Source organism: Ailuropoda melanoleuca, chromosome 10 (assembly GCF_002007445.2).
Source record: "Ailuropoda melanoleuca isolate Jingjing chromosome 10, ASM200744v2, whole genome shotgun sequence".
Taxonomy (NCBI): domain Eukaryota; kingdom Metazoa; phylum Chordata; class Mammalia; order Carnivora; family Ursidae; genus Ailuropoda; species Ailuropoda melanoleuca.
Window position 1 is genome coordinate 1,976,576 of NC_048227.1, and position 12,540 is coordinate 1,989,115.

Here is a 12,540-nt window from a genome sequence, read left to right on the forward strand (position 1 = left end):
GAGCTGAACACCCCCATCAGAGTAAAACCCTCAACCTGACTTGACAGGGTTACTGAGGATCAAAGGAGGGATGAGAGAAGGGGCCCCAAACACAAAACCGAAGCTCCCGCTGCACAGAGAATGTATCCTTCCCTCTGGGCAGGCCCGTCCTCACGGCTTCTGCAGCTTCTCCTACATAAACACACACTTCATCAGGATCTGCTGGCTCGGCTTCCCAAGATGATTACTTTTTTTTTTTTTTTCAAAGATTTTATTTATTTATTTGACACAGAGAGACAGCCAGTGAGAGAGGGAACACAAGCAGGGGGAGTGGGAGAGGAAGAAGCAGGCTCCCAGCGTCGGAGCCTGATGTGGGGCTCGATCCCAGGACCCTGGGATCACGCCCTGAGCGGAAGGCAGACGCTTAACGACTGAGCCCCCCAGGAGCCCCCCAAGATGATTACTTTTAATGAGACATTGGCTTGAAGGAGGACGCGCTGGTAGTGCTGGCATGTGTGTTCAGGAACACAATCGCACTTCTTTATAATCCTATCAATATGTACTGATAAGAAGGTAAAGAGCCAGTCTTCCATCTCTCAATCCTGACCTGCGAGCCTCTCAGGGAGGCTCTGCTTTCCCACGTCGCTCCACCCTTGGCCTTTTCACCTCCAGGTCTCTAATCAAGTCGTCAGAGTCCTAGGGGGAAACCCTTCCCTTCTCCATCCTAAAACAAGAATTACGGAGCTTCATTTCCTTGAGAAAACATGTAAGTGGCCACAAATATATAGTCTGGGATCATCCCAGCTGCACTAACAACTGCAGAAACAGAACTGGTATCGATGGAAAACACAGATTAAACATCCTGTGTTATAACAATGCCAAAAACAGGGGCGCCTGGGTGGCTCAGCTGGTTAAATGTCTGCCTTCAGCTCAGGTCATGATCCCAGGGTCCTAGGATGGAGCCCTGCGTCGGGCTCCCTGCTCAGCGGGGAATCTGCTTCTCCCTCTCCCTGCCTGTCGCTCCCCCTGTTCATGCTCGCGTGCGCTTTCTCTCAAATTAAAAAAAAAACTTAAAATAAAGCAAAAATTCAAAAAACAAACTTCTGAAGCAGCTACTCCCTTTCACCTATAACAGAAACCAGCAGCAAGGTGAGTTTAAATAATCCCTCCCTTTCCTTCCTCAGTAAACGTCAAGTCTTTTGGTGGGAAGGCTGTGTAACTTGCCCGCCAGGATGAGCACCATCTTATCCCAAAAAGGCCGGCCCTCGGCATCAAATGGGGCTCTGTCAGCGGCTGCGGAGCACGTGCCCCTGGACCGGCGCCCGGCACCGTTACAGGTTTCTCAGCAGCCTGGTCGCTGATCTATCCCAGACACAAGTCCAGATGGAGCTCATCGTAAATCCTGCAGACAATCGTGATGGCCTCCTTCAGCTAGGCTGGGGCTCCCGCCCTTCGGGTGACTTCACCAGTGATGTCCCCTCTCCTGCCCCGCCCTCCCCTGTTTCCTGTCCCCACACAAGCCAAGTAGGCAGGTAAGCACAGCAAGAGGACTCACCGCCCTGCACACAGCACAGCAGGGGCCTAGCTCTGGAGGCCGGGAGCAGGTCTGGCTGCGGCCCTGATATCTACCCTGGCCTTCCCTGGGTACAGCAGGGACCCTCCCTTTGACTGCCCCAGACAGGCACTCAAGGGCTGGATGGGACCCACACACGCACAGTCACCAGAGAACCTTCCAGCGAGGCAATGATGATACTGACACTACACGGCCCACAGATTCTGAGTCTGTGTTCCGGTGGCTTCGTTTCTGCTCCTGTTTCAGGAGCTGACTCCCTCAGGCCTGGGTCGGCTGGCTAGCACCAGTCAGTATTCATTAAGATCAGTCTTCACTGCTGAACCTGGATGTGTCAGAGCCACGAGGCAAACCTGGGGCCATGGTTTTAGGCTAGACAGTAGAACAGATGTCCAAGTTCAGAGAGAGATGCTATCTACTCAGCCTCTGCTCAAGAGAGCAGGGGTGGGGACCATCTTCCTGGTACCCCGGACAACTGTAGGGCTGCTCTCCAGCTCCTTTCCATCCACTTGCAAATACTCCCAAGAGTTAACAACTGTCCCTTTTCTGTCCTCCGGCCACGGCACTTCCGGAGCACAAGTTCCAGATGGACCCAGCCCGCCGAACCAGCACAGGAATGCTGGCTGCCCGACACACTACTGCAGAACGCAAACTGGGTCTTCCTTTCCACGCCCCAATGTGCCTGGGCCCACCTGAACGTGGACCCCAATGGACACAGACAAACATCTTCATGCACGAAAGAATCATTCAGAAAAGCTAGCCAGTGGTCAGTAACTACTCTTCATATTCTGCTCACTCGAAGGGCCATCAGGTGAGACTACGCGGCTGCTCTGTCCCACCTGCCAGGCAGAAGAGGCCAAGAAGAGTGCTGCTTTTGTTGAAATACAAACTACAAGAGTTAGCTCGGGAAATAAAGCCGTGTGTCTTGAAGGGAGGGTGCCGCCCTCGGGGTGACGCAGGTCAAGCGCCAGGTCCAGCACACATTAGCTTCATTGGCTTGAAGACCGCCCTGTAATTACATTTCCAGATAAGCCTTAAGTATGAATCTTCAGTTCCATTTACAACCGATAGGATCCATGTCCTCATTCTCGACTACATAATAACAGAAAATAATTATGAGCTGTCAACAGAATACCATCTAACATCAAACGCAGCTATGTTTCAAGTCTCATGTGACAGATGACTGAGGGTTAAAACTGCTCCCCTAAAATCGGTTCGGTTAACCAACACGTCAGCCTGAAAACTGGAGAGGAAGGCCAGCTGTCCACGTGCCCTGAATCCCCAAAAAGGGCCAGAGGGGCCTCGGGATTTTGTTAACCGACGGAAAAAGAGATTTTTGTTTCTTGGTATTATCAGAGGACCAACCGTGTGTGTCCAGGTGTAGAACTAAATTTGCTTACTTAAATGCAATTAGCCAACAAGGCAGTCAAAGCCCAACTGTTCTCCTGGACACTGGAAGTACATTCACGCTTCTGCTCTCATGCAAACCCACTAGCATCAAGCACAAAGGGATTCTGAACCCAAGAAACAAAGACTCTGCAGGCCAGGAGTTTTGAAGTGCTGAAGAATACAGAACAGCAGTGGGGGCTTCCTCAAAGTCTTATCCTCCTTCGCCTTTGTCAAAAGTAACGACACAGCAAACAATCCTTAAAAAGATTTTAATTTACAAAAATTTAATACAATCTTAGATATTCTATGACAAAATTTCTTAACCTGCAGTTCACAGAGCATAAGTAGGCCTACTTTGATGCTTAAGATGGCGAGGGACCCCTTTAAACTACGTGCGTGTGTATGAACTTTCTAGGGAGCAGGTCCATGGCTTTGAGATAAAGAGCATCCTGACCGAGGTCTCTAGCCAGCCACTGCATTATGACCAGTCCTCTGCGCTAGAAAGTTCCGTCCAGCTCCAACACTCCTTCTTAATACTCCATACTATTAGAATTCTCTGTCCTCTAACTGGTAGACATGCATGGCATGGAGATGGCCTCATTTGTATGTTTCTCTCCACCTGCTAAAAGTCCATGGAGCCTTCAGAGGCCGGCTCAAATCACACTTCCTTCATAGGCTTTTTCAGGTAGCTCAGCCAGAATTAATCTTCCCTATTCTCACTGAGCCACCTGTCTCCTTTCACAAGGGCATTTAACATGGCATACATTCAGACTTTATATTAAAGAGTGCAACCGTCTCCCCCGCTAGTCAGAGCGCCTGTGCAGGGTAGATGCTGGGCAGGATACACCATTAACTAACCCCTTCCCCACCAGCACGAAGCACATCACCTTGCGCATACGGTCAAAAAGCATTCGTTGAATTTTTTTTTGTTTCAGGGTCAACAGGAGACCACTAGTTCTAATAATCCCCTCTTCACGAGGTTTCTAAATCATCCTCACAAAGATACACTAGGAGGGCCCAGCTCTGGGTGGTTAAATGAGACACGCACACAACTGTGTGCATGGTACTGGGATTTCCTGTCCACGGAAAAACGCTAACCTTTCAAACGGATTACGGTCTATCTATTTCCAATGGGAGGTGGGATTTGGTCCTCACAACTGGCTTCTGAAAGTACAGATGAGGGGGGTGGAGGCCCTGGGAGATAAAGCCAAGCTGGTCTGAAGCTTTCCACACAAATGCCAAGGCGCCTGCCATCACCAGAGGTGTTAGCACACAAGTTCTGAAATACCACATACACAAACTTTACGGATGGCCCACACAGAGAGGGAGAGACTCACATCTTTAAGATTATAAAAATGAAAAAAATGAATAAGAAGTCTTACTGGGAATATTTACAGGAGGTCAAAGCAACGAATTCAAATACTAGATTTCAAAAATAGAATTCAAAAAATAGATTCAAATAATCCCTGCAGAGGGTACTGTGAGGTGATAAAGTTAAAGAAATGATAGGTTCAAATTCAGGAACAACTGTGATCCTGAAGGAGGAGTCCCTGACCTGTAATCAAAAGACCAGAATGATGGAAACTTCTGGTTCTGCCAAGATGGAGTACCCCCATTCCTCTTGGGTCCTCTTCCTTACCACTAAGGACGCTCTGGACAGAACACAACAAGCAAGCATAGGAAAGATGGTGGAGACAAGAAGGCAGGCTGCCTGGGACTTCAGGACCTGAGGAACCACGTGGCCGGGAGTTCTCAGGTACCCTTACTGCCTACCTGTCCGGGACAGGGCGCTGCACAGCCTCCAAGCTGGAACAGCCAAAAGGCGCAGATGGAAAGAGCTCTGGGAAAAAGCTTCTTCCTCTCAGCAGAAGGACTGGGAAAAGGGGGATCTTACAACAGACAACTGTTTGGGCAACACCTATCCTATTCTAGCCAAATAGCAACAGAAAAACCACATACATCACCCACTGAGGTTTCAGCAGGGTTGAAAGAAAAGTTGATCTCCCATTTCTCCTTCTTGCCGTGCAGAACTAGGAAGCATCTTCGAAGTGGCCTAGGTAATGTTGGCAGGGCCAAGCAAGGATCTCCTCTCCTAGCCCCTGCCTGGAAACGCAGGAGGTGCTCCAACTGCCCAGCCAGGGTGGCATCAGTGGGGAGAGGAGCCTCCACCCTCGCCCGGTCCCAGAGGGCAGAAAAAGGAGGGGGGAGGCTGGGCTGCCCCTAATACTCCCGGGATCAGCCAGGCCAGGGGGAGCTGATGTCACATCCCACTGAACAGGGCAACGGAGGCTCAGGGACGTAGAGGTCAGTAATAAGAGCCACTGACCCTCCTATCATCAGTCTCAGAAGGAGGGGACAAAGAGTGGGGATGAAAAAGTATTTGAAGAAATAATGGCTGGAAATTTCCCAAGTTTGGCAAAAGACACAAATGCACAGATTCGAGAAGCTGAGCAAGCTCAAGACATAACAAACTGAAAGACTTATGTCCAGACAAATCACAGTTAAACTCTGGAAACTAAAGGACAAATGAGCAATCTTAAAGGCAACCAGAGAGACAGAACACACTGACTTACAGAGAAAGAGCAATTCAAATGACAGTGGATTTCTCATCTGAAACCAGGGAGGCAAGAATAAGGCACATTTTTCAAGTACTAAAAGAATGTGTCAACTGTGAATTCTATAACTGGTAGAGTTCTCAAGGATGGAGGGGATATAAAGACATTCTTGGATGTAGGAAAGTTGAATTTGTTGTAAGCAAGGCCACCCTTAAGAATGGCTAAGGAAGTTCTCTGAATAGAAAGGAAAGGGTAACAGAAGGCTCAGAAACTCGGGGGAGGAAAAAGAAGACCATCAGAGTAGGTAAAAATAGGGGTAAATAAAACAAACCATCCTACTTCTCACAAGTTTCTTAAATCATATTTGAAGACTGACATAAAACCATCTGATATGGGACTCAAAGTATAATAATAAATACTTAAAACATGCATATTTAAGAAGTGGGGAGAGTAAAGGGATCTAAATGGAAGTAAAGTTCCCACACTTCACAGTGCACTGGGTAAGCAATGCATGTATATTATAAACCTCTTTTGGCACACTCAAAAATTAATCAGCAATGGATCAAGATGGAACCCTAAAACATGTTTAAATAACCCACAGGAAAGTAAAATAAAAGAAACAGAAAAATAACAAAATGGGAAACTTATGCCCTAACATATTAATTACCTTACCTTAAAGGTAAATGGCCTAAATACATTAACAAAGATTGACAGAATAAAATACATATATATATATATATATATATATATGTGTACATATATATGTATGTATGTGTGTATATATATATAAAACAACATGCTGTCTATAAGAAACTCACTTCAAAGCAACAATGTGGGTAGGTTTAAGGGTTGGGAAAATATCAACATGAAAGCATTCATTAAAAAAAAAAAAGAGTGGTTATATTAAAATACCTGATAAAGTAGACTTCAGAGCAAAGAAAATTACTGGAGACAAAGAACATTACATAATGACAAAAGGATCAATCCACCAGGAACTCATAATAATCCTAACTGTTTATACACCACACAATAGAGTCTCAAAATGCATGAGGCAAAAATTGATAGAGCAAAAGGAGAAACACACAAATACACAATTATAGTTGGGAGACCTCCACAACACACTCTCAGCAACTGACAGAAATACTAAACAGAAAATCAGTAAGAATACACAACTCAACACCACCATCAACAACAGTACTTGACATGTGTAGAAAATGCCACCAAGCAACAGATACATTTTGTTCAAGTGTCCATGAACATTCACCAACAAAGGCCCACAGAATATATATCATGATGGACCATATTCTGGGCCATAAAACAAACCTTAAGTATTTAAAAGAAATGAAATCATACAAAGTATGTTCTCTGACTTTAATAAGTCATAGAAATCAATAACAGAAATAGAGCAGGAAAATCTCTACAGTCTTGGAAACTATAACACGCTTCTACATAATCCATGGGTCAAAGAAAATATCTGAAAAGAAACAAAGATACACATAACACTGAAGAAAGTTAAATACAACATATCAAAATATGTGGACACAGCTAAAACAGTGCAGGAAATTTATAGCACTTAAAATGCTTACATTATAAGACAGGAAAGTTGGGAAGGAAAATAGGATACTGGCTAACAAATCTTATTTCTGTTTATTAGGAAGTCGGTAAAAGTTAACGTTTCTGTGCAATGGGAATAGGTTAAGACAGAGTTTTCTAAAACGCACTCAACACGACAATTTAGATTTAAGATTCTATGTTTCTAAACATCTTCTCCAAATCCGGAGTTAAAAGAAAGTGAGAGTCAGCCAAATCTTTATACTTTTATACCTGCCTGGTTTGGAGGTTCAGAAAAGCAGCAGAAATACAATCTAGCTCTGTGATAGAGAATGCTTACATTAGAAGAGAGGACATGGCTATCAAAATCCCAGCAAGATTTTTTTTTAATAGACGCAGACAAACTTATTCTAATAAATAAATAATCCAAATCTCTACCTCAAGAAAGTCAGGGGAAAAGAGCAAAATAAACCCAAAGGAAGTAAAAGGAAATATGAACAGAAATACATGATATTGAAAAGAGGAAGGCCACACAGTTAATGAAATAAAAAGCTGGCTTTTCAAGGGGGTAAAAATGACAAACTTCTAAGCAGACTGACAAAAATAAAAGACAAAAATCAGCAACACCAGGAAAGAAACAGAGGATAAGCCTCTCACCATTCCCATGCAACATAATACCGGAAGTTCTCTCCACTGAAGTAAGGCAAGAAAAAGAAATAAAAAGTATGCCTATTGGAAAAGAAGACATAAAACAGTCCCTATTTGCAAGGAACATGATGATCTGTACAGAAAATCCCAAAGAATCTATAAGAAAGCCCTTAGAACCCTTAAGTGTATTCAGCAAGATTACAGGACACAAAATCAAGACAGAAATATCAATTGCATTGCTGCCTATGAACAAAGAGCGTGTGGAAACCAAACCAAACCAAACCAAAACACAGTATCATTTATAATTGCTCTAAGGAAGGCAAGATACTTGGTATAAACTCAATACACATACCAGATCTGTCTGCTGAGAACTGCAAAATGCTGATAAAGAAATCAAAAAGATAGAAATAAAAACATACCATGTTCATGGATTGGAAGACTTGATATAGTAGAGATGTCAATTCTCCTCAAAATTTAGTGCAATTGCTATCAAAATCCCAGCAAGATTTTTTTTTAATAGACACAGACAAACTTATTCTAAGATACATATGGAAAGGCAGAGGCCCTAGAAGAGCTAAGTCAATCTTGAAAAAGGAAAATGAAGTGGGAGAAAGCACTCTATCTGATATTAAGGCTTACTGTATAAGGTAATCAATGGAATGTAATAGCAGGAGAGACTTACAGATCAGTGGGACAGGATAGAGAACTCAGAAATAGGTCCATACAAATATGCCAACTAATTTTTGACAAAGGAGCAAAAGCAATTCAATGGAAGCAGCACATTCTTTTCAACACGTGTTTGAACAATTGAGCATTCGAGGCAGAAACAACAAAACCAAAAAAAAAGTCACAAACCTCTACCTAAACCTCCTACATTTTCGTGGGATAATTAACTGAAAATGGATCAGGGACTTAAATGTAAAATGTAAAACTACCAAACTTTCAGGAAAAAAAAAAAATCTTGGGATCTAGGGCTGGGCAAAGAGTTCTCAGCTTTGATACCAAAAGTGTTACCTACAAAGGGGAAAAATTGGATAAACTGGCTTCATCAAAAAAAAGTTCTCCTCTGTGAAAGACTTTAAGAAGACGAGAAGGAAAGCTACAGATCGGGAGAAAATATCTGCAAAACATAATACGTGACAAATGACGAGTATCTAGAATGTATAAAAACACCTCGCAAAACATTTACCAACAATAAAGCACAATAAACAAACAATAAAAAACAAGCAACCTGACTAGAATATAGGTTAAAAAAACAGGAGGAGACATTGCACCAAAGTGGATATGCGGATGGCAGATAAGCACATGAAAAGATGTCCTACATCATTAGCTGTCAGGGAAATGAAAATTAAAACAGCAATGAGCCAGCTCTTGCACACCTAAAAAAGGGCCGTCCAATGCTGGCGAGGATGCGGGGAAAGTGGATCACTCAGACATGGCTGGTGGGGATGCAAAATGGTACAGGCAGTCTAAAAACAGTTATGACATTAACCACGCAACTGCCGTACAACCGAGCAACTGCACTCCTGGGTGCTTATCACAGATGCGTGAAGATGTGTGTACATGCAAATACACGTACATGAATGTTCACAGCAGATTTATTCATAATAGGTAGGAAACTGGAATAACCCAGAGGCGTTGAATGGTTACATGGTGTGCTGTGGTGAATCCGTACCATGGATACCACTTAGCAACAGAAGACACAAACTATTGGGGCACCTGGGTGGCACAGCGGTTAAGCGTCTGCCTTCCGGCTGAGGGCGTAATTCCGGCGTTATGGGATCGAGCCCCGTGTCAGGCTCCTCCGCTATGAGCCTGCTTCTTCCTCTCCCACTCCCCCTGCTTGTGTTCCCTTTCTCGCTGGCTGTCTCTATCTCTGTCGAATAAATAAATAAAATCTTTAAAAAAAAACCAAACAAACAAACAAAAAAGAAGACACAGACTATTGATTTTGGATACATACAACAACTTGGGTGATTCTCCAGGGAATTATGCAGAATGATATAGAGGTCATATTCTGCATGGCTTCATTTACACAATAATCTGGAATGAATGAGAATTATAGAATTGAAGAATTGATTAGTTACTGCTAAAGTCAGGGAAGGGAAGAAAGGAGGGGTTATAAAAGGCAACATAAGGGATCCTTAATGTTCTGTATCTTGATGTTCGCATTGTCAATACCCTGGTTGTGATACTGCATCACAGTTTTGCAAGCTATTACCACGAAGGCTAAGTGGGTAAAGGGTACATGGGCTCTCTGTATTATTTCTTACAACTGGATGAGATTCCACAATTATCCCAAAATTAAAGTTTAAAAAAGGACTAGGTTTGGTTCCCAGCTCTGCCACCTGGTTCTTAGGCAGCTGACCTTGAGCGGATTTTAAACTCTCTATTCTCAATTTTTTCATTGGCTAAACGGGACAATACCATCTGAAACATGATAAAAACTTAACGTCATTTATGAAGGACAGGGTAACGTGCACAGCATATAGTGAGTGCTTCAAAAACAGCCTGTTAACACCAAATCTCTATGTAGACATAAATATTCTGAACAGTATCATTCAAAAGTCCACTGCTTAAAGCCATTACAAAGCAATTAATTTAAAAGGTCTCTTCCCAAATGATCAGTCTAAAAATGGTGTGGTGAGGGGAAGAATTTTTGGTTTTAAAAATCGGAAGATAAATTTCTAACCAGTTATTGAAATAGTCACAACAGATAAAATAAGTTTAAAATGTAACTACAGTTAGTAAAAAGTTGGGAAGGAAAATAGGATACTGGCTAACAAATCTTATTTCTGTTCATTAGGAAGTCGGTAAAAGTTAATGTTTCTATGCAATGGGAATAGGTTAAGACAGAGTTTTCTAAAATGCACTCAACACGACAATTTAGATTTAAGATTCTATGTTTCTAAACATCTTCTCCAAATCTGGAGTTAAAAGAAAGTGGGAGTCAGCCAAATCTTTATACTTTTATACCTGCCTGGTTTGGAGGTTCAGAAAAGCAGCAGAAATACAATCTAGCTCTGTGATAAAGACAATGACATGCACTTTACCCCAGAAGATGAAGGGAATTTTAAGCACACAGTGGATCCCCTTGAATCACACTGGGCTCCTAGCCTTAAAGTTGATGAAGTACTGNAGACAATGACATGCACTTTACCCCAGAAGATGAGGGGAATTTTAAGCACACAGTGGATCCCCTTGAATCACACTGGGCTCCTAGCCTTAAAGTTGATGAAGTACTGGCCAGAGCTGACTCACAGAGAGGCTTTTGAAAGAGGTGAAAAGGAAAGGAGTGTTTTATCATTCAAATTATTCTCTTCCTTTCATTCCCAGCAAGATTCTAAAAGAGCTATTTCTATTAAAATAAATTATTTTAATAACAAATACAGAAAGTGGGAATACCAGTGCAAGTCTGGAAGGAAGAAGGCCTGGGAGTCCCAACCAAGGGTTCGGGCATCCAGGTCCCAATGAGGAGCCACTTTCCCCCAAGGCCTGGAGCTTGGCTGAAGTGAAAGAAACGTACCAGATGGGTTTCTACAGACCTCTGCTAAATTTAAAGTCCCTTGGGGCACCATAAAATCTAGTCTCCAGACAGCTGTCTGGTATGACAAGCTCTCCTCTACCTCTGCTTTGAGACATACCTGTAATTTGCTTTCCCCAAAATGGGCCTGGGAAAGAGTAGGTAAGAGGACAGGGAGAGGAGTAGGGATAAACTAAAAAACAAAACAAAACCCCGAAATGACTCTAGGGGCAGGAGAGAATCTACTTTCTGCTGTTCATGATCAATTTTCTCCAGATTTCCTTTCTTTGGGGCCTTTGGCACAGACTCGCAGGAGAGAGAGATTAGAACCCAGACTTTGTCAACTCTACAGGTTTTTTGTCCCCCCTCCCCCGCGCCAAAAACTGCCAAGAATAAGAGCAGCAAGGAACAGGAGAGCCAGAAGATTACACATCACTTAAAAGATACACTGAAAGTTGCAAAGCAAGGAATTAATTTGTATCCTGATGCGGACAAACAAAACAATTACAGGCCGGAGGAAATGTGAACCCAAGCTGAGAATATTAAGTAAGGAGTTACTAATTCTTAGGTCTGATAAGGGTACAGTGGCTGTTTTTAAAATGAGGTCTTATCTTCTGGCGACAAACGCTAAAAGACTTTCTAACGAAGTTACACGATGTCTGGGATTCGCTACAAGCCACGGCAGGGGTCTAGGTGAAACGAACCGCAAGGAGACCAGCGCCCAAGGTGGGGGAGGGGGCGTGGGTGCCTTCTAGTCTCTGGACTTCGTGTAGGTCTGAAATTTTCCTAATAAGCAGTTCCACCGAGAGACTTGCGGCCGGTTTTCCCTCTGGTCTACACCGCTCGTCCGCGCTTACTGGGAGGGCAGGAAAAGGAGGGCTCCCTGACCCAGGAGGCTGGCTGTGGGAAGAGCGCAGAAGCCATTCTGCAAGGGCGCGTCCCCGACCCGGCGTACAGGACCGGGCGCTCCCCATCCCCCGAAGCCGGTCGGCTTTTTCGCTTCTGCGCCCTCCAGCCCCCGAGAAGAGAGAACCAGAGGCCGCGGTCTGGGTGCCGCGGAGACCGGGCGAGCACCCCTGCCCCGGCCAGCCCCCTCCCGTGCCCCCCCCCCAAAAGCCGGGGGCAGCCGGCCGCCGGGAGCTGCGGCCGCACCTGCGCGCACCTAGGCACACCTGGGCTCAGGTGCGCGGGCGGGGACGCGGAGGCGCGCGCACCTTGAGGATGTTGTCGAAGATGGTGTCGCGGAACTCGAGCAGCGCCTTCTGGTCGAACTCGCGGCCGTGGATGATGCGCATCTGCTTGAGGAAGGTGGACTTGCCGCTCTC

At 44.4% G+C, this 12,540-nt stretch overlaps 1 protein-coding gene across 2 annotated transcripts in view; it reads right to left on the reverse strand.

Moving 5' to 3' along the window:
• GNA12 (G protein subunit alpha 12) overlaps positions 1-12,534 on the reverse strand; it is a 114,264-nt gene extending 101,730 nt beyond the window's left edge. The window contains exon 1 of one of the 2 annotated variants that reach the window (XM_034669731.1): positions 12,430-12,534. In XM_034669731.1, the coding sequence (XP_034525622.1) occupies positions 12,430-12,510 (81 nt within the window). In that variant the 5' untranslated portion in view covers positions 12,511-12,534. Of the gene's footprint in view, positions 1-12,387 lie in introns of both variants that reach the window. The other variant, XM_034669732.1, reaches the window with a different exon arrangement.
• Positions 12,535-12,540: the final 6 nt, after the last annotated feature.